The 27,062-nt window shown below is 45.1% G+C and overlaps 1 protein-coding gene across 1 annotated transcript; it reads left to right on the top strand.

The window, feature by feature from the left end:
* Window positions 1-3,084: 3,084 nt before the first annotated feature.
* Window positions 3,085-22,965, top strand: TMEM39A (transmembrane protein 39A). The gene is made up of 9 exons (XM_075854671.1): window positions 3,085-3,332; window positions 14,979-15,166; window positions 17,825-18,047; window positions 18,470-18,553; window positions 18,646-18,800; window positions 19,306-19,654; window positions 20,238-20,425; window positions 20,518-20,638; window positions 22,264-22,965. Exons 2-9 carry the CDS (start codon window positions 15,054-15,056, stop codon window positions 22,495-22,497), a joined length of 1,467 nt encoding a protein of 488 aa, XP_075710786.1. The 5' UTR covers window positions 3,085-3,332; window positions 14,979-15,053; the 3' UTR covers window positions 22,498-22,965.
* The last annotated feature ends 4,097 nt before the right edge of the window (window positions 22,966-27,062 follow it).

Below are 27,062 nucleotides of genomic sequence, written 5' to 3'. Positions count from 1 at the left end.
GGGGACCACAACTGCACGTGGCTAGCTTATCAGGTCTGGTTTGCAACTCAATAATCCACACCAGGAGAAATTGCAGCCCCCTTTATATAGGTACAAGAATGTCGCAAACACAGTTGATTTAATGTTCACACTTTACTGGAGATGAACTCTCTTGGAGAGGCAGAATTATTGAACGTTACAAATGCAATAACACCGTCTCTTAATAAATGCAACTATATACATTGGCTGATGGTGATTATGACAACCTGGTCATTACCAGCCCTTGACGGCTTGTGCCCCGCATGTCAATCCAGCACTGAGGCCTATTCAGCGGCTCCCGCCCCGCTTGGCATACAGTTCGAGCAGTACTCCGCGGCTTATGCCCCGCTTAGCAATCCGAGTGTTTAAAGTCCTTGGTGGCTCCCGCCCCACCTGGCATATCTAGGCACTGCACACACACCCTTATCTGTGATCCGAGTGGCCATCTATTGTGGTCACTTACTTTACTGGTGTCCTCAGGAGAACAGTCCTTGGCTATCAAAAGGGGAGGACAAGTCCTTACTGCTCACCGCTCCATATGTTCCATAAACTGTCTTGAATCTCCATGTCATCACTCGGCCCTAGTTTGTTCAGCACCGCTCAGTACTCAGGGTTTTCAGGTCCCTCACTCGAGCCCCTGCCACGTGTGTATATTGCAGCTCACCCGCTTACTCCATGGTCAGTGTTTGGGCCTCCTCGCTCACACACTCAGCAGCCCCTCTCAGTCTGTCTCCAGTCACACTGCACTCCATGTAACTTCCTCCATTCTATCTCTTCCTGCCAGTATGGAGCCATCTAGTGGCCAAAGTAAATTATTACTGCAGATACACATGTAATACATACAAGGCAAAACAAATAGACAATGGAACAGACGGCTCTGTCACCAGATTTTGCAACCCCTATCTGCTATTGCAGCAGATAGGCGCTGCAATGTAGATAAGAGTAACGTTTTTATTTTTAAAAAACGAGCATTTTTGGCCAAGTTATGACCATTTTTGTATTTATGCAAATGAGGCTTGCAAAAGTACAACTGGGCGTGTTTACAGTAAAAGTACAACTGGGCGTGTATTATGTGCGTACATCGGGGCGTGTTTACTACTTTTACTAGCTGGGCGTTCTGACGAGAAGTATCATCCACTTCCCTTCAGAACGCCCAGCTTGTGACAGTGCAGATCTGTGACGTCACTCACAGGTCCTGCATCGTGTCGGCACCAGAGGCTACAGTTGATTCTGCAGCAGCATCAGCATTTGCAGGTAAGTAGCTACATCGACTTACCTGCAAACGCTGATGCTGCTGCAGAATCATCTGTAGCCTCTGGTGCCGATGTGTCCTCGCTCGTCTGACACGATGCAGGACCTGTGAGTGACGTCACAGCGTGATCTCTTGAGAACACGGCTGTGTCTGCACTGCCAGAAGCTGGGCGTTGTGAAGAGAAGTGGATGATACTTCTATACACAACGCCCAGCTAGTAAAAGTAGTAAACACGCCCCGATGTACGCACATAATACACGCCCAGTTGTACTTTTACTGTAAACACGCCCAGTTGTACTTTTGCAAGCCTCATTTGCATAAATACAAAAATGGTCATAACTTGGCCAAAAATGCTCGTTTTTTAAAAATAAAAACGTTACTGTAATCTACATTGCAGCGCCGATCTGCTGCAATAGGAGATAGGGGCTGCAAAATCTGGTGACAGAGCCTCTTTAATAAAAAACATACACTCAGTTCTTTTACGTAAGGGGAAGTACGGTGTTCGACCCCCTTACAAGTTGACATGTTTTTACCACAAGAAGTGGAGAAAAAATAAATAAATTCAAGAGCTGTGGCCAAACCCCATCCACATAAAAGAAACTGACGTGTCGCGTGATTGTTTGTTAGGGCCTGTTCACATCACCGTTCGCTTTCCGTTCCGGGGTTCCGTCGGAGGTTTGCGTCGGGTGAACCCCGCAACGGAAAGTGAAACCACAGCTTCCGTTTCAGTTACCATTGATATCAATGGTGACGGAAATATCGCTAATGGTTTCCGTTCGTCACCATTCCGGCAGGTTTTCGGTTTTCCGACGGAATCAATAGCGCAGTTCAGATTTTCAAAATCTCATGCACTGTGCTGATACTAAATGCTGCAGAATTTCCACACGGAATTCCGTTCTGGAAATTCCGCAGCGTTTATTCTATGTGGGAACCAAAACACTGGGCCCAAAACGCCTGGACTCTTCCTAAATATCCCACTCCCCCTTACACAATCCTCCAACCACCGTCCACCTTTTTCCCGCCAATCTGTCCACTCCTCAGGTAGAACTAAATCTCACCTTACCCCCCCCCTCTATTTTTATTATTACAGTATTTATTATTATAAATGTATTTGCAATGCCTTAGGATTACTTTAGTATATTCTTCAGGCGTCCATTGTCCTGATACATCAGGTGACCGCGGTGGTGAGTGGTGACATTACGTCTTTACTGACTCCCCTGCGATTGGCTACAGTGGTCACCTGACGTGTCATGGCTATAGACTGCCCCTAAGAACTCACAGAGGGACGAAAGGAGCGGAGAGGAATGCACACGACCGGCGTCTGGGAACCGGAACAGAATCGGTGAGGTAAATACCGCGCAGAGTTCGTTATTTTTCCATTTTCAGGCCAGATTTTACAATTCTAGAAAAACCCTTTGAGGATGAGTCTTATAGCAAAAAAATAAATGGTATATTTATTTCTCCTCTAACAATAGTATTTCTCTTTGTATAGATGACACCACAGCTTTTTTTTTCTTTAATTACACATTGTTTTAAATTTCATTTAAAATAAATATTTTACATTTAAATTTTATTGGACTAAATTTCATTTAAAAAAAAAAAAAAAAATATATATATATATATATATATATATATATATATATATATATATTCATTGAAGAGTTCACCTAGACTGAATGCCCGTGTTTGTAGATTTATATATATATACTCCCCCTCTGCCTCTCTTTCGGTTTGTCATACATCCAGCTGTGCCCCCACCAACATGGCCGCCGGAATTCCCCCTGCACCGCAGCGACGGCACTTTTCCTGTGCACTGAGCATGCGCCAAGCGTCGCCCGGTGATGACGCCATCGATTCGCTCTGCCACGTCTCTCCTGGGCAGCTGCGGAGAGTAAAGGGAAGAAGAAAACTGGGGAGACTGAGGCTGCAGGAAGAGGGGTGTCCCGCTCCCCTGCAACCCTCCCCCACGACGTTCACCCTGCATGGGCTCAACATGCAGCCGACAGCCCTGTGCCAGAGACGAGCCTCGACTGATGACTGAGCTGCCGCTGCCCTTACATGTGTGAGTAACAGCCCGCATCTCTGCTGAAATGTGTCACTACACACCACTGCAACTGTGCTCTCCGCATGTGCATCTAGCCAGTGCTCCGCAACCTGTAGCTCTTCAGCTGATGTGAAACTACAACCCCCAGCATGCCCTGACAGCCATATGTCTGTCAGGGCATGCTGGGAGTTGTAGTTTCACAACATCTGGAGAGTCCTGGGTTGTAGACTACATATATATATTGGGTTACAGAGCGCATATATCATCACATCTGCCCATATATATCTGCAAACTATAATATGTGCATGCTGGGAGTTGTTGTTCCGTAGGATGCAGAGTACTTTTTATATATATACAGCATAACAGTCACGGCCTATGAGCTAAATATACTAGAGTGATACGCTTTACCTGCACTGATACATTGTAACAAACCTGCAGGACAGGAGAGGAGATATTTGTACTGATGATGAGCATTGTCTAGACTGGATACAATTGTAACAAACCCTCAGCTGTGAGAAAGATCAGGTCGGTGCAGGTTATCAGCCTCTGGATGTAAACTAGAATATTCCCATTCACTGACAGCAAGCTGGTATGCCGAGGGACTGAAGCACAAAGCATATTAGAAAGTTACATCCCAGGGGGGACCTCCGTATATTTACATTAGAGAATTGCACAAACCGCAGCTCCCCCGTCCAGATTTACCGTCGCAGTCGTCGCCCTCCTCCCCTTTACGTGTTGGAACGCTCCAGTTATAGACAAGGTGAAGCTTCCGGGACCTGATTCGCTGCTCAAATGACGGGATCCGTAGATGATGTCCTGTAGCGGCTGAGGGGATTGAACGTGGATTTGATCCCGCCCCTTACCACCATACTGGATAGGATCACGTTCATTCATAATGGGGGATTCTGATAATGGGGGGGTCGAGGGTAATGGTTGGGAGTCCCTGAATGTGAGACTCAGAGGTGACTTCTCATTTCCTCCTACACAGACAAATAAAGTTTTGTTTTTTTTATCTTCCTCGTTTAGTCCCCAGTTCATGGTTCTCTACATTGTGGCCGGTAAACTGTGGCCCTCCAGCTTTTCTGAAACTACAACTCCCAGCATGCCCCGGCTGCTGAGCATATATATATTATATATACGCACATAGTATACCTGTTATATAGTATACATCTCCTGCAGGCTGGCAGGGCATGCTGGGAGTTGTAGTCTCAGAACAGCTGGATGTATATACATACACGTCTATATATATATATATATATATATATATATGCACACCATATACTCGTAAGGCTCTGCTCACGTCTCGTTTTCAGGAATGTCGCAGGTATATACTGGGAGTATTCCCGGACGTGCCCTCGTATGCACCAGACTTTTATCTGCAGTGGGGCACGCTAAATAAAAACGTATATCGCGCGGCATACATTTTTTACCATGGGAATTAATGGCGGACGTAGGTCATACAGAAGAATACGGCGGGACATCCTCCCGGGTTATATCCCTGACTAGATGTGAACAGAACCTAATATACACCATAACATCTACTGCAGCCTGGCAAGGCATGCTGGGAGTTGTAGTTTAACAGTGCTAGATTACAGAGTACATATATATCCAAAAACTGTTACCATACTATTTAGACTATAGCTTCGGCTGCAAGCTGTCAGTGCGTGGTGAGAGCGTATGTTCACACGGCATTTTTTGGGCCGTAAACGACCGAAAAATCGGAAGCAGGACACCTCCAAACATCTGCCCATTGGTTGCAATGGAAAAAAACGCTGTTCTGTTTTCCGATGGGCCATGTTTTTATTCGGCCGTTTTGAAAAACGCCGCGAAAATCGCGAGTGGCTTAAAAAACGTCTGAAAATCAGGAGCTGTTTTCCCTTGAAAACTGCTCCGTATTTCCAGACGTTTTTAATCTAGTGTGTGAACATAGCCTTATAGTTCCTTGACCGCAAGAGAGCCGCAGATTACAAAATAAATATATATATCTCTTACGTGGTAGGCTTAAGCGCTCCATGCTGGGAGTTGTAGTTTCATAACAGCTGGCTCGCACTTCACACTACTACGTCATTGCGCCGCCTGTGTCGTTCTGCTGCATCAGGCCTGGTTGGAAGAGACCAGGCCCGCATCACTGGAGGACGGCGTCGGAACGGGGACAGGGGAGTATGCTGGTGGCGTGGGACACTATCTACAGGGGGCACGGTGGTACTATCTTCATCTGTGGCATTTTCTACAGATTTCAGTGTGTGGCACTATCTATATCTGTGGCACGATCTACAGGGGGCACGGAGTGTGGCACGATCTACAGGGGGCACGGAGAGTGGCACGATCTACAGGGGGCACGGAGTGTGGCATGATCTACAGGGGGCACGGAGTGTGGATACATGAAGACCAATACGCGTAGCGTGAAAACCAGAGGGCAGCGGGAGCGTGGCCAAAATATCTTGGTTTAAAAAGTATTCCTTTGGAAAACCCCCTTTAAATATCTTACATTTGCCCCTCGTCTGGGTGTTTCTTGTGAAACTACAAGACCCAGCATGCCCTGTTGCTCTGTAGGTTTAATGGCAGCGGGGGAGACACCGGCTTAAAGTTTTTTTTTTTGCTATCTCCTAATTGCAGCATAAGTGATCACATGCTGATCGGTGGGGGTCCCGTCCCTCTGAATGAACTGAGCGGCACTGCCGGAGATTGCGGAGCGCTGTACTCTATCATTTTCGGCAGTTCCATAGACCATAAATCGAGCGCAATGTGTGCGTGACCTGCTGCTCCGTTCATTCGGAGGAAAGGTCTCCCTGTTCTCGTGATTGGTGGAGGCCCCAGCGGTCGGACCCCCACGATCAGCATGTTATCACCTACCCTGTGATTGGGGGATAACTCTAAGGCCCCATGCACATGACCGTAATTTTTATCCGGAATTACGGATCCGTAATTGCGGATTAAATACTGACCCATTCATTGTCTTGTGTAAGACGTTTTCATACTGTATCCAGCCAATCTCGGTGCTTGACATAGATAAGATGCTGAGTGACAACCGCCTTAGACCTATAGAGATTGTCACCCAGCTTTCCACAGACCCTGAATGCCCTCTAAATCACATTTACAGGATGTTACTTTCTCCCCTGCAATGCCTGCATTTGTGTCAGTATTTACTGTAGTTCTTGCATTCTATTCATGAACTGGGAGGCTCAGAATGAGCAATGCTGAAAGTTCTGCCCCAGTTTTTCTTTCCTCGCGGCGTGCCCGGAACAAGAAACAACCGGCGATACAACGGCGGCACGTGTGAATTTACCCGAAAACAGTTTGAGGCCTTGAAATGTCCCTGAGCCCTGACTTAACCTTTAAATATTTTGTACATCCTCCATGTAGCAATTTGCAAGTGCCCATGTTCCTCCTCCCATCATGTTGTTGGGTCCTGATGGGAGTTGTAGTATCGACATCTATTTAATCTTTGTTGAATTTTACACCTGTTTCCCCTAAATGTTCAGGGAATCGGTGCTTCCTACTGGCACGCCTGTAATCCCAGCCCCCCACAAAGATTCTGTTAGGAAATTGCATTCTGATCAGTCCCATCCCCCCCCCCCCCCCCTAATGTATTCATTCGAATGCAGCTCTTGAGGCGACTAGTGTATAGACACAACGTAACTCGAGATCCGCACAATACACGACGGAGGAGTTCTCTACTTTTGTAATATACTGTGTGTTACAAAGACCGGCCAAGACAAACTTTGGTGAACTTTCCATTCACTGACAGCAAGCGGAAATCTTAAAAATAGTGCAGAATAATCAGGTTTGAACAGATCAGTTGTAATGTGACAGACCCAGAGAACTGACCTGGTCGTTTACTACAGAACTTGTATTTCTGGGCTGGAGGAGTGGCCCCCAGAAAGGGTCCTATGACCAGAGCGCAGTAGGAGGGGGGAGTTGAAGGGAAACGCCATTAAAAAGAAAAATGGCGTTGGTCGTTGTAATAATCTATTAGTAAGTCCTTCAGACCGCCCAATGTATAATCTCTGCCAGTTTGGTAGGTGGTGCCTATGATCCTGAGTGCCACGTCCTGCTGGCAGAGGTGACCGCCCACATTCTTATGGAGGTCAGAGGTGACCGCCCGCATTCTTATGGAGGTCAGAGGTGACCGCCCACATTCTTATGGAGGTCAGAGGTGACCGCCCACATTCTTATGGAGCTCAGAGGTGACCGCCCACATTCTTATGGAGCTCAGAGGTGACCGCCCACATTCTTATGGAGCTCAGAGGTGACCGCCCACATTCTTATGGAGGTCAGAGGTGACCGCCCACATTCTTATGGAGGTCAGAGGTGACCGCCCACATTCTTATGGAGGTCAGAGGTGACCGCCCACATTCTTATGGAGGTCAGAGGTGGTCACTCGTACTGCGGACCGGTTGACCGTATTGCTGAGATGCCACCAGTGCTTCTGCCCTCTGCATTATGCAAACGATGGGCACAATGTAAAGACGGGGTTGTGTATTCGCTGGTGCGTTATCCGTGGACAATCCCTTTAACCCCTTTTTTATTTCTCACCATCTTCCGAAACGCGCCGACATCGCCGTATAAGGACTTATTTTTTGCAGGACAGGGTGTCGTTTTTAACGGCACCGCATACAGTGCCATATAATGTACTAGAAAACAATCAAATAATCTTTGTGGAATAGAAAAGAAACTGCGAGTCCTCCATTTTTTTTATTTTTTTTTTTGTGTTTCGTTTTTATGGCGTTCCTCGTGCGGTAAAAATGACATGTTAACTGTATTATGCGGTTCAATACGATTACAGCGATATCAAAATTTGCACCGTTTTTTGATGTTTTACAAAGGAAAAACTATTTGTAAAAAAATCAAATAAAAGCATAATGTTTTGTCGCCTTATTCTGAGAGCTGTAACTTTTTGAAAGAAATGGATTTGGAGTGGTGTGGGGGCTTATTTTTTGGGGGGCGAGCTGTTGTTTTAATTGTTTAGGAGCTAAGGTGCCCAAAAGACAGAAATATATTTTTTTTTATTTTTAGTTTTTTTTTAAGTCTTTTACCCTGCCGGATAAATATCGTTATATTGTAATAGTTCTGACTTTTACGGACACAGCGATATCAATAATTTTTTATTTATTTTTTAACATTATTTCTGATATTTTCTTTCTTGTACATATATTGGCCTCCATGGGGACTCGAACCAGCGATCCTTGGATCGCTGGGACCACACACTGCAATACTCATGTATTGCAGTATATTGTTTTTTGTTTTTTTTCAGGCTCCTATTAAAACCTCCCTCTGGCCCCCTCCATTAGACCCCCCCAGGCTCCCGTCACAGTCATCGGCATACCGTAATCCCGTCGCTGGGTAACCAATGGAGTGACAGAGGGGGCTTACCCCTTTTTTTTCTAATGACTTAGATGTCGCGATCGTGAGCGACAACGGCATCCAGGTGGTTAAATTACCAAAATCGGAGTGATTTCCGATCCCGGACGTTAGTGCGAGGTGTCGGCTGTAATATACAGCTGACAGCCGCCGTTACATCGAATTGTCGCTAAGAGGTTGAGGTCGCCCAATCATTGGTAATTCCCGTTGCATGAATGGGCATTTTCATCGGACTAGGCCTGGACCTGCGGCTGCATCGCGTGACCGCGGGATTACAACGGTGTTATCTTGGTCGTGGCCGGGTTACGTTTTGTTGGTTACTTGCCCTTTAAACGCCATGAACTGGTGATTTCATTCCAATTGCCGTGCCCTGGGTTTCTCGAACGTGGCACGGTGCCCTGTGCATCAGGTAAGTAAATACTGAACCTAAGCCGTCCCTGTAGTCATGTAACCAAAGTAAACATCCCGTGTCTTTCCGTACCCGCCTGGGGGAGGCGACAACCGTTCAGAGAAACGTTATTTTGTGTTGCTTAAAGGGCGATTCCCTCCTAGAGTAAAAGTTGTCATCCTATTAATATTCTCTTCAGCCATTTCTCAGTCCTCTTAATCTCGGTCCAAAAAAAAATCTGGGTAATATGCAACTAAAAAAAAAAAAATGCCCAGAGTTGTCACCCAGCTGTCCACGCTCCCGGAGTAATGCATTATGTAGGACTACCCCTTACTTTAGCTCTTTTTTTTCATGCTTTTCCTGTGTGTCAGTCTTTACTGTATTTCTTGCATTCTATTCATGAACCGGGATGCTCAGGACGATTCTGCAAAATAGTGGAGTGCATGATGGGAAAATCCTAGATAAGAACAGCGGCTTGGTTGAGACGATCGCTGGCTGGAGACGCCTCGAAAGCAGGCGGCAGGACGGATCGCTAAGATTTCACAACGTGTGATAATCCGGACAAACCAGCGGTAATTATCCTTAAAGAATTAGACGTGGGGGGGGGGGGCGTCACTGACCAGAGATAATGTCACGAGTATGGCCACTCATCCTAACATCGCACGTTGACGGAATTTCTCCGCTTAATTGGCCGCGTCAACTCGCTACAATTTTTCAGGCGATCGGATTATAGTGATGATTGTGACCAATCAGAATTCAGAAGTGACTGTCCGATTAGTAATGGGGATCGTTGGCATCTGTCAGGGTTGTCATGGAGATCCAAATCACCATCCACATCAATGTTCACACCTACGCACACATTACTGTCACTATTCGAGCCGGGCCGGATGTAGATATTGATATGGATCCACACAAGGTTTCCATGACGACACTGCCAGTAATCGGGAGACTCCTTCTCCTCTGAATCTCTCAGTAGTGCAGCCTCAGGCTTTGGGCCTGTAACTTCAAGTGTGCACATCACGGCGTAGAAGGAAGATATTACGAGCTGGACGCCGGTGATTACACGTTACATCATTGAGTATCCCATCTAGGATAACATGTCTGATAGATGCCGATCCCGCGCTGTTTCCATAGCTCCTGAGTTCAAGGAACGGCGTAGCTCGCCATTCTACGCGGTTTCTGTATCTCTTGCTCACTTCTATGGTGGTTGCGAAACCGCGTAGCTGAGCCTGCTCGGCGGTTTCCGTACTCTCGACCATCTCGTTAGGCAGTGGCCGGAGAGCAGCGGGAGTGTGAGAAGTTAGAACGAGGGTAAGGGGGCCATGTTCTAGGGATAGGTGGGACACGCATCTTTCAGATATTCATGGCATGAGTGTCCAAGATGGGGAAAACCCCTTTAGGCTGCGTTCACACAAGGCAGATTTTGGTGCGGAATCACCGCAAAAAATAGCAACGTCTGCTATATGTTCTGACTCATGGGGGGGGGGGGGGGTGTCCCGAGTTACCACTGTGTTGGCATACGCTACCGCCACATACATATAACATTACATAATTAGTATTTGGCGGTTTATGTGTTAATGAGCATCCGCATATTTTCACATTTTCGAGCGGCGCTGCCTGTCTTGGCTGTTCACACGAACCATAATAAGATCTGTCAGCAGCAGCTTAGCCTGCTTGTTGATAGTTTCCAGGTAACGGCACGTTTCTTATACAGATGTCACTATTGAAGCCGGGGAGGATGTGATTTGAATCCACACAAGGTCCCTATGACAACCCTTCACCTGACGGGAACTGGGAGGAGACGTGGTCACCAGCCGCTCCACCGCCGGCAGATGAGGAGCGTCACGTTAGAGGGGATGGGGGAGGGGGGGTACGTTTTACGGGCTGCTTATCGCACACGGTACTATTCCCCCTCCCCCATACATTTATTTAAGGCTTTCGTATTTTTTTTTCATGCTCCGGTTTTGTTTAAAGGGACGTTTCCAGAACTTTCTGACTTTTACAAAAAGAATTCTTATTTTAATTTTATTTTTTCCAATTGTTTTTTTTTTTATGTATTATTTATTTGTATTACTTGATTGTTTATATAATTTTGTATATATAAAAAAAAAATTTCTTTTTACTTATTTATCCTATAACTAGAGTTGCCGCAGTGGCTGTCGCTGTCAGGGCTGTCCTGGGACTAGTTAGGTCATGTGACCTGTCAACCGGCGATCACATTATCACCTGGACCAATCGAGGTATCGGCAGTTCTGTTGCCTCCGTTGCTTACACAGCCAATGAGCGCTGTGTATGGAGCGATCGGGAAGGCAATGTCTGCCTTCCCTTGTAAGTGCCTGGCCATGTTTGGCGATTTCTCATGCATCCGTTATTCTACAGCGCCGCAGAAATTCGGCGCTGTAGAATAAGGCCCTTAATGACCGCCGTAAAAAGGCGTATTGGCTCAAATGGTCAGTCCAAACTTTTGTCACCGCCGTCAGCGGGATCCGTTTAGAAGTCTGTTGTGGAGATGAGCTGCAGATTTCCGTTTCGCGATTTTACGTATGGCTGCCGTTTGGCAAATCATTGTGTATATTTGTGTTTCGGATTATTGTATATATGTATATGGATCTGCAGTATATACACAGGGCTGGTGCTGGGAATATCATACAGAGGGCGTCTTATTTCTTTTCGGGGTGACGCATCACAACCGGTATTTGCCCTGGGAGTCGCTTCATAGACCTCATATATTTACCGTTTCCCATGACTTAAAGGGGAATTATCCAATTATTATGGATTATATTTGATAAACATGATCTCCGCGACAAGTGGGTTCAATTCCAAACTAATCTTCGTTTTGGCTTGGTGTTTTTTTTGGTTTTTTTTAAGGTTATTTATTCATCAGGCATATATAACGCCGGGACTCTCACCCATCAGGGGAATAAGGGTCCTACGACTCCCATTTGCCAGTTCTCGACCCTCTCCTTTGAAGCCTATGAGAGATACGGAAAGAGACGAACAAGCAGCACATTATACTCCAGAGCTGTATTCACAATTCTGCTGGTTGCAATCCGGAACAGACCAACACACATCCCTAACAGCTTAGCTGACCGTACCTGGAGTCTGAGGGGACACATTGTTATAGTAACATTTATATAATGATAATTATGGGATTTGAACATATAGGGAATCTATAATGGCTCTCCAGCTGTTGTAAAACTACAACTCCCAGCGTGTCCGGACATCTGCAGGTTGGTTCATTTACGGAACCATTTTTGACTGATGATCCTTCCGAGTCAAAATTGCACTGTCCTATGGGCGGTTACACCAATAAATGGATATTGTATTGACAGATTTGCTTCCTTTCGTCTTAAAGTGACACTGACCTATATTGTGCAGCAGTGCTATAATAACCGAGACTGATATCTGTATATGGATGTTAATGTCTCTGGCGGTTCTCAGCACTGGACATATGAGGTATAAAGTAGTGATCATGGGCGCAGGGAGTTTTATGCACTTACTGTCACTCCTCCCATTAAAGAATATTGTAGTCCGCCTTTGGCTGATCAGAGAAAACAATAGATCCAACCAAACCACGAGAAGATCGTTACGTTATCTTGATCCGTTTAATTGCTCCAATGCATTTGCAACTTTGCTTATAGTCTTCATAAAAAAACAAAAAAAACCTGCCATTGTGTGTCTACAGCTCCCATGCAGACCCATGTGCCTCCATGGTTACAGACTACAAACAAACCCTGTGTAGTCAGACCCATCAGTCATGTATTCCTTTACTTGCCCTGCTTCATCATCTTGCTAGACTGCAGACAGTAGAAGATGGAGGACAAGAGAGCAGCACATGACCGCATTGGGGTTAAGTGAATAACATTGGGGGTCACTTCTCAGGAACTATAGGGCATTTGTAAAATAACAGTCTTAAATCATGCCTCTAGTCAAACTGTGCTCCCCTTTCTATTCTAACCTATGCTCTTTGTGTAGCAGAGACTTCTGCTGTCTTTAGTTTCTGGGACAGGAAGTAGCTGTCTGACAGCTAGCTATGTCAGCCATATAAACTTTTTGGGGCTGCTTTTCATGTCACTCAAAAGGTCTTAGCGTTCCCTCTCTCTGGCTATTCCCAAATATTCAGTAAGTGAATCCCCCCTCTCCAGTCCCTCTCTCGGTGCAGGCACGCTTGATTGAATCTACACCTGTGAAGTGTAACACGTGAGCAGTGACCAAAGGTTTATTTTTCCAGCAAGGATGTGTCGGACAGACCAGAGTATCCACCTACATGTATAGCCTGTAAAGTTGTTGTGTTTTGGTTTTTTTTCTTCGTTTTCCCTTGTTTTAATTGAAATATGAGGTTGGGAAGTGTAGATCAATGAGTGATAGAGGAAGTAGCTAACTTCTCCACCTACGTAGGTTTCAATAAAGATCGATAGATGTACAGGCCAGTGACTTCTGTAGGAAAAATAACATAAAGAAAAGAATGTATAGGTGGGAACAGCGGCGTAACCATAAGTGCGGAGGTTTAAGTCACACCTGGAGCCTGAGGGGTCCCATTAGGTCCCTTTTCCCCATATAAGGATACTGGTAGTATAAGTGACATCTAGTAGTTGGTGGGGTCTGTTAGAGAGTTTGCATTGGGGCCCAGGAGCTTTAAGTTATGTTTTTTTTGGGAAGTGTATTTATTTTTCGTGGCATGAGGGAGGAAGTAGCTAGCTTCTCCTCTTACTTTGATTAGAATAGACTGCATAGCTGCAGCCGGAGACAAAAATGCTGGAAAATAAAGTGAAGACGTGGAATTTATCCTCCTGTCCTATAAAGCTGCTGTCTCGTTTTCCAATCATTCTGCCAAATTATGGCTGTAATTAGTTACTTAGATATTGTCCTGGTCACGGTGATCCCTACAGGAAGGTGCGGTAAAGACATAAGAAGCACAGAACGGTCTAAGTTGAGCTGAGGACCCCTCCTTGGTCTGGTTTCAGTTTTTCCTCCTATTGCATTGTAGTATGACCGTTTTCCGCTGTAATGGAAAGAAAAGCAAACCATCCACTCCTCTCCAGGAAGCGGTGATGTATTTCAATGTCCTCGTGCCAAGAATATGAGCCAGGATTCGCTGCTTTCATGCCAGGAGCTGCGGTGTAGAACAGCATAATCCTAGAAAGTCCTAAACAAACAGTGCTGCACCGTGTGGAATATGGGTCTGAATGATACAACGCTCAGCTAAATGACCAATTAGAGGGACCCTACCATCAGATAGGGACAGTATTTGCCGTGTAAATACAAATTATTCCGTTTTTGTTTTTTTTACCTTTGCTGACATCTAGTGGCCAAACGGGCTAAATTGCAAACTGGTCTCAAAAAAGGCATCTCATTTTACAGCCTACAGTAAAATTGAATGCGGTTTTTCATCATTGACCGATTGATCTATGGATTATTGTACTACCTCAAGAGTGTAGACACAGAGGAGAGTGAGGGGGCGGGGTTATGTGTGGGGGGCTGGTGATGTCACTGCCCATCTTAAATTCAAGATTCCATTGACCGTAAAGCATCTTTCTCCTGCTGTCAAGGGAGAAAGGGGCAATTCAAGTGAGGACTGCCTTCAAAATGCAACATAAAGAAACAGTAGAAGGGATTTATTAAAGATTTACTATCGTGACACTTATTTTATTGGCTTATTCATGTAATTCCTGTGATTTGACTATATAGGGGACCTACACCTAAAGTCGATCACCTCCTACATTTTCTGTTAGAGTGAATGACACCTATTGTTCTCTGTTATCCACTGCGGCACCTTTACAAGCTTTTACAATGGTTAGTGGCCCTTTAAGAAACCTATTGTCTGGGGGCGGTCGATATGTTGGTGTTTTTATAATCATAAAATATTAATTGCTCGGCCCTTATATTTATTTTCCCGTTTTTTTTTTCTTCTACAGAGCTGAAAATTCCCGTTCGCTGTATTGTAGGCCTCGGAGCGGAGCTGACTGTTGGATGTGTACTGGTACCTTGTCATGCCCGGCGGAAGAAGGGGTCCTAGCCGGCAGCAATTGAGCCGTTCCGCTTTGCCCTCTCTGCAGACTTTGGTTGGCGGGACTTGTGGCAATGGCACAGGGCTGAGAAACAGGTCAGAGCCTTGAAGAAATGTTATTTTAGGAGAACAGTGTCCAGGTGACACTAGATGGCGCCGCTGTGCATCAAAGCCGCCTCTCCACAATGTTCCGATGTAATGTTAAGATATAGAATAGGGATTCAAGCTCTTTTTAAATTGAATCTGGTCCGGCAATCGGCCGATCGCCGCCCGTTTTGGCTTCTGAATTTTCCAGCAATCAGATGTTATTATGGAGGCTGCAGCCTGTGTTTCCCTACAGTGACCACTACAGGGCAAATGTAGTATTACATGCCGGCTATTCAATTGAATGGCTGATCATGTAATACATGGACTGGCTTGGTGCACTCTTTTTGAGTGGCAATCGCTCATGTAGGGGGTCCTGAGCAGGGGACCCCTCTATGATGTTTATATGCCCTATAGGGCACGTGGAAAGGGGTGGTCTTCATGACACAACTGCTTTTAAATTGAGGTGCTCTAAAATATGAAGCTTCCTTACCGGAGTAGGGTGGATTTGGCTTGTTGGATGGCTCTCATTCCCAGGGATCCTTCTCGGGTCAGTAGATCGGTCCATGGTGGATCCCGTACTACGGAGAAGCCACAAATCAGAACTTTTTCTTTTTTCTAAACCCCTTGGTGTTACTTCTATAGAGTCATGACCTATGGAGCACATCTAACATAAGGATGGTGTAAGGAATCGCTCGCAGACTGGAGCAGGGGGCTACGGGGGAAGGTTACAAATAGAAAGCAGAAGAGGGCAACATTCCGAAAATGAATACATTATTTCTTTTTGTAGATTTTTTTTTTTTTTGTTTTGTTTTTTTTTGGGCGTAATTTTTTTATTTTTTTGAGAAATATTTTGCTTGTTTTCCCTACTTTCCTCTGGCTTATTTCTGCTAGCTCACTTGTTCGCGCTTAGGCTATGTTCACACGGGGCGGATATACAGCGTAAAAGCACACAGCGCATCGCCCTGGACGCCGCAGGGAATTCCAGCTGAAAAACTGCACCACATTGTGGTGCTGTTTTTCGGCCGGTTGTGTCCGATAGGTAAAAAGAAAAAAACCCATAGCCATGGCGACTCGCCCCTCTGTCCTGCAGCCCGGCCTCCTGGGATGACGTTTCACGCCAGCTGCAGCCTGTGATTGGCTGCAGCAATCACATGGCATGAAACGTTATCAACGGAGACCAGGCTGGACTCAGAATCACAGAATTCTGGGTAAGTAATTTAGCTTTGTTTATTCTGAGTTGCGGTTTTTGTGGCGGAATCGCTGCTTTTCCACCGCGAAAATCTCAACATCTGCTATTTGTTGCGGGTTTTACCTCCTCATTGAATACAATGGGGAAAATCTGCAACAAAAAAGAAGCGATTCCGCAGGTCAATTTTTGAATGTTTTTTCAGCCGGTCTTTTACGCAGCGTGCGGAGGAGATTTGTTCAAATATCATCCACTCTGCTGCCGCTGTATTATGCTGCCGATTTTCCGCAGTGAGAAATCTGCAGTATCTACGCAACGTGTGAACCCGGCTTTACTGTTTTTGTTGTTGCACATTTTATTTGCTGCTTGTGCTCCTTCCTGCTCCCTGTCCTTTTAGCTATTTCATCTTCTGCTCCTTCTCGCTCCCCTTTGTCCTTTTTGTTTTCGCTCCTTTGTTTGTTGGTTTTTACACTCTTGCTTCGCTTCTCACACTTTTCTGTTACTACTTGGTTACCTCTTGTTTGTTTTTTGCTCGCTCACTCTTTGTGTTGCTCTCTTACACTCGCTGTTGCTTTCTGTAGCATTACTTTTGCTTGCTTTTGCACACTTTTTGCTTTCTCGTTCTTGCTGTGTTTGATTGTGTCTCACGCTCACTATTTCCGCTCTTTCGCTCGCTTTTTCTCTTATGTTCACACTTGTCTCCATTTTTTTTCCTGTTTGTTTTTTCACTTTGGTTGTAAATTATTTCTTTCTTGGGCTCTTTTCTACTTTTATTTGCTCACGGTCTGTCTTTTCCACTCTGGTCTTGTGCGCTCGTGCATGTTTCCTTATTGTTGACCTCTTTCCACTCGCTATTTTTTATTTTTTTCTCTACTCGTTGTCCTTTGCGCTTTTATTGCCTGTCCCGCTCTTTTGCTTGTTTATTGTTCTTGCTCACTTTTTCCGCTCTTTTCCGCTCGCTTCCTCTACACTTCCTCGCTTTTTTTGATTATTTATTCTTAGTTTTCTATACACTTGCACGGTTTTTATTTATTTTTGTCCCACGATTGTTCTTTTTCCACACTTGCTTACTCGCACACCGCCTTGGCTGCTAAGGCCCTGTTCACATGGGGGAATTTTTGCTGTGGAACCCACCACAAGTTTCCGCCTCCCATTCATTTCAATGCTTCTTTTTCCTCACTGATTTTCGGGCAAATTCCACCCGAACTTCCCATTGAAGTCAATGGGAGGAGGAATAATCCTCCATTCGACGGCCGGAATAAATTTTCCGTGAAATCCGCCGTGTGAACTGACCCTTATTCTTGCTTTTTCTGCTCACTTGGTCAATCTCTCACTTTTTGCTCATTCTCTCTCTGTCTAACTTTTTTTTGCCGCTTCCTCGGTATCGCTCTTTTCCCGTTTTTTTTTTTTTTTCTTGCCGACACTAATATTTATATTGGAATTCTACTTGTACCACAAATGTTTTTATATCTCCCGTGTAGGAATGGCAGTGCCGTTGGCTTATCCGCCCCTCCGATAACTGCCCTGATCACCCCGGAGCCGGTGCGTCACTGCCGTATTCCTGACCTGCCGCTGGACGGGAGTCTTCTCTTCGAGTTCCTCTTCTTCATCTACCTGCTGGTGTCGCTCTTCATCCAGTACATAAACATATACAAGACGGTTTGGTGGTATCCGTACAATCACCCGGCCTCCTGCACTTCTTTGGTGAGTCCCAGATTTTTTTATTGCACGTTGAAAAGTTCTACAACTTTCTAATATACTTTTGTTTTTCAATTCCTCCACATTTTCACTTGCAAATAGGACCATTAATTAACGTCCAAAGGCTGAAAACCCAAATAAACCTAATACTACTCACAGCTGAGGTTTTGCCGCAATTCTATCCAGTCTAGACAATCCTCAGTGAGCTAAACAACCTGGACCCCGACTAATACATTTTACCTGCACTGCTACATTGTAACAAACTATCAGGATAGAAAAGAGATTTTTGCAACTGATGTGTTTAGCTGACAGGAATGTCTAGACTGGATATAATTGTAACAAACCCTCAGCTGTGAGAAAATTACGCAGTCTTATGGGTATGGAGGTTTTGTGGTCCGGATAAATGATGCTGGCTCTTTCTCTTGCAGAATTTCCACCTCATTGACTATCACCTGGCAGCTTTTATCACAGTGATGTTAGCCCGGCGCCTGGTCTGGGCCCTCGTTTCACAGGTAAGTGTTCTCCAAGTTTTTGATTGGTCAGCCGTTACCTGTCCAATGTGAAATGTATCCAATGACTGATCCCTTGTACGTCTCCCCATTAGGCTTCTCAGGTAGGATCGGCCTCTATGGTCCGGTATGGCGCTCTGATCACCGCCCGCCTGGTTCTGCTTACGCTATGCGGGTGGGTTTTTTGCTGGACCCTTGTCAACATGTTCCGAAACCATTCGGTTCTGAACCTGCTCTTCCTGGGCTATCCGTAAGTATCATCTCTGGGTTGTTCTTTAACTTTTTTCTTACTTTGCTCCTAAATGAAAACATGAACGAACTTTGCAAATAGTCTTGTTTAAACAAATCACCATTTTGTGTTTACAGCTCATATGCAGACCTATGTGTCTCCATGGTTACAGACTACAAACAAACCCTGTGTGTAGTCCCATCCAGTGTTTGCGTCACTTCTTTCCATCTGCTTCCTCCTCTTCTACCGTATCAAGAAGAAGAGACGGCAGAGGGAGTGGAGTAATCCATGATCTGGCGCTTGATTTTTCTGTAACGCTGCTCCAAATCCCCTGCAGATGTTTACAGTGAAATGATAACATTCCGTCTGCCTGCAGCCACCACTAGGGGGAGCTCAATGCATACAGATTTTTACATCTCCCATTGAATGCAGTAAATGATTGTGTGACGCCTTCCTCCATCTCCTTGTAGATTTGAAGATGTCTCAGACATTTTTTTAAATTATTTTTTTTTTGTTTCCCTCGCAGCTTCGGTGTGTATGTACCTCTCTGCTGCTTTCACCAAGACAGCCGATCCCAGCCTTTGCCCACAGACTGCGGATACCTCGTTCAGGACTCGTTAGTGGAGGACGGTGCTAATGGCGTAGCCAACCTGGTCAGACCCAAAGACTTCCTCTCTCTCCTGCGCGAGTCTTTGAGGGAACAGTTTAACTCAGCCCCTTCCATCCCCTCCCACAGCTGTCCGCTGTCTCCGGACCTCATACGCAACGAAGTGGAGTGCTTAAAAGCGGACTTCAACCGTAGGATCAAGGAGGTCCTGTTCAACTCTTTATTCAGTGCCTACTACGTGGCCTTTCTGCCGCTGTGCTTCGTAAAAGTAAGTCCCTGTATTATTTAGATACTGATCTCTGCATCCTCCAAACACCACCCAAGCTGCAGCAAGAACTTCCTATGATGAGTGCGCCTACATTTTAAATCCCAATAGTCCCAAATTGCTTCTGCCTCAGATACTCGTAAACACAGCCATTCCTTTAATCCGGCACCCGTGGACCTGTAGAATGCCGGATTATCAGATCTTCTTGTATCCATCACCAGTCAGTCATAAAGAAGTATATAAAACTTTTTGAACTATGTTAAAGAAAAATCTGCTGCTAAACCTAGTGGTTCTCTCGGCCTAATCTCCTAGTCCTGTGAAATACCGTATTATATAGCAGCTCTGTGCTGGATTATCAGACGTTCTGGAAAATCGGATGCCAGATTAAAGAATTTAGACTTTACTCCTAAATTCTGCTGGTTGCCCGTGGAAACGGACAGCATTTTAGCTCCACCCGAATGTCAGACATGTGACCTAAATGCTGAGCTATAGCTGTGTCATCTGAACTCCCATAATGCACTGCTCTCTGGTAACCGGAAGGTTGTAGAGGTGGAGTTCTCCTTTAACCCCTTGTCTTTTCTTGCAGAGCACTCAGTATTACGACATGCGCTGGTCGTGTGAGCACCTCATCATGGTGTGGATCAATGCCTTTGTCATGCTGACCACGCAGCTGCTGCCGCCCAGATATTGCGACTTGCTGCACAGGTCCGCCTCCCATCTCGGCCGGTGGCAGAAATTAGAGCCTGGGTCGTACAGCAACGCACCGCAACATATGTGAGTGGACCGCCGTTCCATGTGTGTATTTTACATGTCCGTGCGGGGGAGGTTGGTATATTTGTATCTTAACACGTCCTCTCTGTCCACAGCTGGTCAGACAACACAGTGTGGCCGCAGGGCGTCCTCGTACGACACAGTCGGAGTTTATACAAAGCTGTGGGGCCGTATAATGTAGCAGTGCCTTCAGATGTCTCACACGCCAGATTTTATGTAAGTGAATCCACCCTGCCCATTCACGTTAGTTGCTGTTTAGTTCCAGTAACGACTGTCTGAGGTAGTTTCCTCCAAACACAGACTTCGGTGGTCCGCTTACCATCTATATACCCTCAAGGCTGACCAAAAAAAATCATCTTTATTAGGGTCAGGGCTCTCAATCCCCTACGTAGTCATAGAGTTAAATATTAAAATTCTGTCTGCCTGCAGCCACCACTAGAGGGCGCTGACTGTATACGGATTTAATAAATCTGTTTTAAGTTAGCTCCCCCAGGTGGTGCCTACAGCCGCATCCTAGTGAGACTAAAAGAAGCGGATTTGGAGCTCTGTATCAGTAAAACGGACCTCGTGTCGGATTTCAGCCATTAGACCAGACTATGGGGTGCTGAGAAATTATTCTCGCCCTATGAAATAAACCTCTGTGTTTAGACCTTGTCTGTGGCGTTTACATGAGATCTGGAATCTGATTGGTTGCGATGGGCATCCGCTCTACTTCTATTTTGCACTAGATGTGATAAATCTTCACCGTTGTATCCTGCATGGTGGATCTCGCAGCGCTGGGGGTCCTGGCATTGAATCCAACCAAGGGCCAAAATATGAACTGAGGTTGTAAGAAAGATTAAAGGGGTTTCCTTACCCCCTAATAAAATAATCAACTGGAAATGTGCCACATCACATGACCATAGCAGTTAATCGTGGTGACGTGTCATCAATAGTGACATCACTTTTAGGTATTCGCTTTTGCAGTCATGTCGTGGTGCTGTGATGACAACCACTTCAAATTTTAACCCTTTGGCCCCACGCTCCATAAATGTACTGCGCTGGGAGGTTGTTCAATTATAACGCTGTAATCGCGGGGGCACAACATTTGTACCCACTCTATCACCCGTGGTGGCAACGGCTGGAATTGGAGAAAACCTCTGATCCTGGCCATTTAATTTTTGTGATGCCATGATCAATAACGATCGTGGTATCACAAGGGGGTCAGAGGGGGGGCTCTTTGGGATCGGCTGGGCTGATGTTTTTACGGGACAGCCCTAGGCCTAAGAAAGGCCCCCTGAATCCCTGATAGGACAGACCTAAGGTATTTAAAAAAAATAAAAATTTTTATAAAAATAGTTTGGGAAAAACAAACAACAAAGAATAAACAGAATTTTTTTTCTTATTAAATAGAAAACATAACAATAGCTTTATTATATATTCCCTTAATCGCTACAACCTGTACAATAAATTAGAAAAAACAAAACATTTTAAGGTGATCGAAGAATGCAAAAAAAAATTTCGGATTTACATTTTGTGCACTTTCGGCTGAAAAAAATTACAGAAGTTCAACGCAAAATTTTATGTACTTGAAAAATTATACAAAAGAAAATACACCACTAAAACCCAAAAAACCCAAAACCTCATTAAAAAGTTAACGAAAAAGAAAAAAGCATTCAATGAGGAAATTTTTTTTAAAATATGCTGCATCCTAAAGGCCTAAATGAGCTGCGTCCTCAAGGGGGAGAATATGATGAAAAAAATTAGGAGGGTTTCGGGCCAATAGGAAGATGTTCTTACAGGGTGGACACCGCCCATGGTGATTGTGGTCTTTCTGATTGTGATTCTCTTATGTCCGGCAGTTCCTGTTCCACCGGCCGTTACGACTACTGAATGTCCTTGTGGTGCTGGAGGGCAGCCTGGTGATGTATCAGCTGTACTCCCTGCTCCGCGCCGAGAAATGGAACCACACCCTCTCCATGGCGCTCATCCTCTTCTGCAACTATTACGTCTTGTTTAAACTCCTACGGGACAGAATAGTATTGGGGAAAGCTTATTTGCACCCCCTCAACAGCTATGGACTCAAACCCCACTGACGCCAAGGAGCTCGTCCACCCATTGGACAGACCGGGGAAGAGCGCGACTGAAGAAGAGCGAAGAAAAAAAAAAAATATCAGAAAAAATATTTTCATACACTTCTATTTTTTTTCTGCCAATGTTTATAAATATTTAAGATATTTTATATTTTGTATACAATTTTTTTTTTTTTGTTTTTTTTCTTGTGTTCACTTGTCGGGAAGAGCGGTCACCGGGAAAACCAAAAATGTGCTTGGAATGAAAATGCAGGAATTCTCTATACAGCGGATATAGACGTGCAGGTCCCAAAGAGAGCATTACCGCTCCCATGTATTCTGTGAGAAGGGGCATCAAACTTGAGGTGTTATTAGCGCCCCCTGGAGGCCCTCCCAGTGTTCAGCAGATTTCAGTGCCACTTGCCTGTGTTATCGCAGAGCTTAATAGTATTGAAAAGAAAATAATAAAAAAAAAATTATTCATTTTCATAATTGTGTTGTCTTCTCTGAGGATGGGGCTGACAGAAGGTTTCTCCAACTTCAAGGGATTGTCCACTTCAGCTTTGATTTAAAGGTTGTCACTGGGATGTTCCTCTTTCAACTAGGGTGCCAGTGAACTGGGTTGTGCCCACTAAGTACCCATCTCTCGGACGCTCGGCAGTATCTGTGCATGTTGTGAATTATCACGTTGGCTCTCTCAGGGTTTATGAATGGCCAATGAAGAAGTGGGAGGAGCAACATAAGTTCATTAGCATATGTAACACCATTGATCGACGCTTCAAGGATTCAGCATTGATCGGCGTCGGCCAGGCTCTGTTCACGTCTGCGTTAGAAGCTCTGTTGCCGTTTTCGTCATATTTGATGGGAAAAATAGCGCTATTTTGTCATGTCAAAATGACAGACGCCTCTGCGGAACCTGGGAGCTCTATTGTAAGTCAATGGGGTCAGCCGGGCGCCAGTGGTATCCGACGTGCAACAGGTCCGGCTATACGTCGTGGTTTCCATTATAAACAGAAAACGTGACGCAAGTGTGAACAGAGACTTTCTAGAAAAGAGGTTACAGGTCCGTGGTAAGTGACGGAGAGTAAGGAAATAGAAGAGGACGGGGGAGGGAACCAACCTATGCTCCAACGTCTCATTGATGGGAGCCTCGGAGGTAAGAAATCTGGGCTGATCAGGTCGTTGAATTGTGCGTGAGCCCCTCAGATGTCTGTCAATGTTTTCCGTGACTAAGCAATGATTGGTGGTTAATGTATTCACATATTATTTATGTACAATAAGAAAGGATATAAATTATTGTCAGTGTAATCGTTACTTGCAAAACAAATCAAATTCACGATTGAGACCATTGGAAGAAAAATACTGACTGGCGAATCCAATCTTCAAAATGGATATGGGGTTACCAGCACGTGGATCAGTTACTCATCAGAGGTGGATGAATTAATGGTTATTAGATCAGTAAATGGTCATTAGTAGGTCAGTAAGGCCCCCATGCACATGACAGCAAAAAACCTCCGTTTTTGCGGACAGCAATTGTGGTCCGCAAAAACGGAGCCATTCACTTTCATTGAATACTGACACCTTTCCGTAGCACTACGGAAGGGTGTCAGTGCCGTGGAAATGTTCCGGGAATTATGGAACATGTCCGGTCTTTCGCATTTTGCGGGCTGTGCTCCCATACTTTGTATGGGAGCACGGCCCGAAAATGCGGCTGTCAGTCAGTGGCCGGCCGTGCCCGCAATCGCGGGCCGTGATTGCGGGCATGGTCGTGTGCATGGGGCCTAAATGGTCAGTAGTAGATCAGTAAATGGTCAGTAGTAGGTCAGTAAATGGTCAGTGGTAGGTCGGTAAATGGTCAGTAGTAGATCGGTAAATGGTCAGTGGTAGGTCAGTAAATGGTCATTAGATCAGTAAATGGTCATTAGTAGATCGGTAAATGGTCAGTAGTAGATCCGTAAATGGTCATTAGTAGATCGGTAAATGGTCAGTAGTAGATCAGTAAATGGTCATTAGATCAGTAAATGGTCATTAGTCGATCAGTAAATGGTCAGTAGTAGGTCAGTAAATGGTCATTAGTAGATCGGTAAATGGTCATTAGTAGATCGGTAAATGGTCATTAGTAGATCGGTAAATGGTCATTAGATCAGTAAATGGTCATTAGATCAGTAAATGGTCAGTAGTAGATCGGTAAATGGTCAGTAGTAGATCGGTAAATGGTCAGTAGTAGATCGGTAAATGGTCAGTGGTAGATCGGTAAATGGTCAGTGGTAGGTCAGTAAATGGTCATTAGATCAGTAAATGGTCATTAGATCAGTAAATGGTCATTAGTCGATCAGTAAATGGTCAGTAGTAGGTCAGTAAATGGTCATTAGTAGATCGGTAAATGGTCATTAGATCGGTAAATGGTCAGTAGTAGATCGGTAAATGGTCAGTAGTAGATCGGTAAATGGTCAGTAGTAGATCGGTAAATGGTCAGTGGTAGGTCAGTAAATGGTCATTAGTAGATCGGTAAATGGTCAGTAGTAGATCGGTAAATGGTCAGTAGTAGATCGGTAAATGGTCAGTAGTAGATCAGTAAATGGTCAGTAGTAGATCAGTAAATGGTCATTAGTCGATCAGTAAATGGTCATTAGTCGATCAGTAAATGGTCATTAGTCGATCAGTAAATGGTCATTAGTCGATCAGTAAATGGTCATTAGTCGATCAGTAAATGGTCAGTAGTAGATCAGTAAACCTGTATTATAATACCTGTATGATGTTGTGGAAAATCCGCAGCATAATGCAGTAGCAGCAAAGTGGCTGAGATAAAACAAGTCTCCTCCACACGCTGCGTAAATACTGAGTGGAAAAGCACTCATAAATTGCCCTGCGGTGCAGAAGTTTATTCCGCATCATGACAATTGTCTTTGCGTAAACGCTTATTTGTTGCAGGTTTTCCCCACTGAATTCGATGGGGAGGTAAAATCCACAACAAATAGCAGCAGGGGCGTAGCTAAAGGCTCATGGGCCCTGGGGCAAGAATTCAGCTTGGGCCCTCCCCAATACCACCAGACCCCTGCCTGGCCTATGCACAGCCACCTTGCCCAACAGTCCCCATGGATGCCTTCACAGTATAATGCCCCCCATAACTTGCCCCACACAGTATAATGCCCCCATAGTATAATACTCCATATAGCTGCCCTCGTCACAGTATAACCCCCCCACAGTATAATGCTCCCCATAGCTGCCCCCATAGTATAATGCCCCCTTAGCTGCCCCATACAGTAAAATGCTCCCATAGCTGCCACCATATCTGCCCCCCCTCCCATACCCAGGAGAATGCCCCCATATGTGCCTAATAAAAAAATAACAATTACCTATGCCTGTCCCCATGACGGCTGGAGGAGCCTTCTTCTCCGGTCTGTGTTATGAGTGACTTGGCGCAGATAGGCGTGATGACGTCACAACGTGCCGGTGCCGAGCCGCTCACGGCAGAGTGAATGCTGGGGCAAGGAGCCGTCACTCTTGCTCCAGCATTCATTTCAACTGTATCTGCATCCTAAGGATGCAGTTGGAACTGGGACCAGTGGCGTTCACATGGGATGAAACTTCATTCCAGGAGGCCGGCCTGGATGACGTTAGGGGGCCGGCCTCCTGGAATGAATTTTTATCCCATATGACTGCCGCTGCAGCTAATCACAGGCTGCAGCGGTGTCCTGGGATGAAACGTCAATGCCAGGACGTCAATCCCAGGAGGCCTGCTCAGCAGTATTCAGGGAACTGTAGAGAAGAATCAGGAGATGTCAACATAAATTTTATCTCGGCACAGATTGTTCAAAATTTTTTAAAAACGAATGTAACTCAGCTGTATCCCCCGTCCAGATCAGAAAGACGTCATCTATGTATCGTCACCAACTATCAAAGGTTTGGAAGTGGCTTCGGTCTCTCACAAGGTTAGTGCCTTTGTGGATGACGTTCTCCTCTATATTTCCACAGCCCATCCTTTTCCCTTGCCAACCTTATGCAAAGTGTGCCCATCTCCCGCCCAGCATCAGAACTAAAAGTCAATTACTCCAACTCCTTAGCCATAAATATGTCACATTTCGTGGATCTGCAGAATCTATACTATGTAAATTACCTTTCTGCCCAAATCACTACACTATATCAGTCAATATCCCCGGCCACTTCCTCAGTGTCTTACAATACCTGATCTTAAAGTTTATATAGAATGAAGCCCTCCCGAAGGTCAATCAAGCAACTTTGTGTTAAAGGGAATGTGTCGCTAGAATTGTTTAATTTTTTTTTTTTTTTTTTCAGTTAATCAATTATTATTTGATTACACATTGTTTTAATTTTTTCACAAGTCAGGAATATTATAAATTAGATTCTAATTTATAACATTTCCATGTGCTGGTCACTAGAGGGAGCAGTTCCCAAAATTGCAGCATGGTCAATGTGGTAAAGCGACCTCATTGATTTATGCTGCAAATTTGGGGTAGACACACTCGCTCTAGTGTCCTCACACAATCCCCCCCTCCCTTATGCTGGCTAGTGCCAGGAGGAGGGGTTTGAATCTTCAAACCTCGTACACTGTGTGCCGCCATTTTCAG

Source organism: Rhinoderma darwinii, chromosome 2 (assembly GCF_050947455.1).
Source record: "Rhinoderma darwinii isolate aRhiDar2 chromosome 2, aRhiDar2.hap1, whole genome shotgun sequence".
Lineage (NCBI taxonomy): Eukaryota > Metazoa > Chordata > Amphibia > Anura > Rhinodermatidae > Rhinoderma > Rhinoderma darwinii.
Note: the sequence above shows the minus strand (reverse complement) of the source record. Positions and strands in the feature narration are given on the sequence as shown.

Bases quoted from the DNA above. Each gene is read 5' to 3' on its own strand.
- TMEM39A (XM_075854671.1), top strand. From the start codon at position 15,054: ATGCCCGGCGGAAGAAGGGGTCCTAGCCGGCAGCAATTGAGCCGTTCC. The intron at 18,048-18,469 runs GTGAGTCCCAGA...TTTCTCTTGCAG, and splicing joins CGGCCTCCTGCACTTCTTTG to AATTTCCACCTCATTGACTA. The intron at 18,554-18,645 runs GTAAGTGTTCTC...TCTCCCCATTAG, and splicing joins TCTGGGCCCTCGTTTCACAG to GCTTCTCAGGTAGGATCGGC.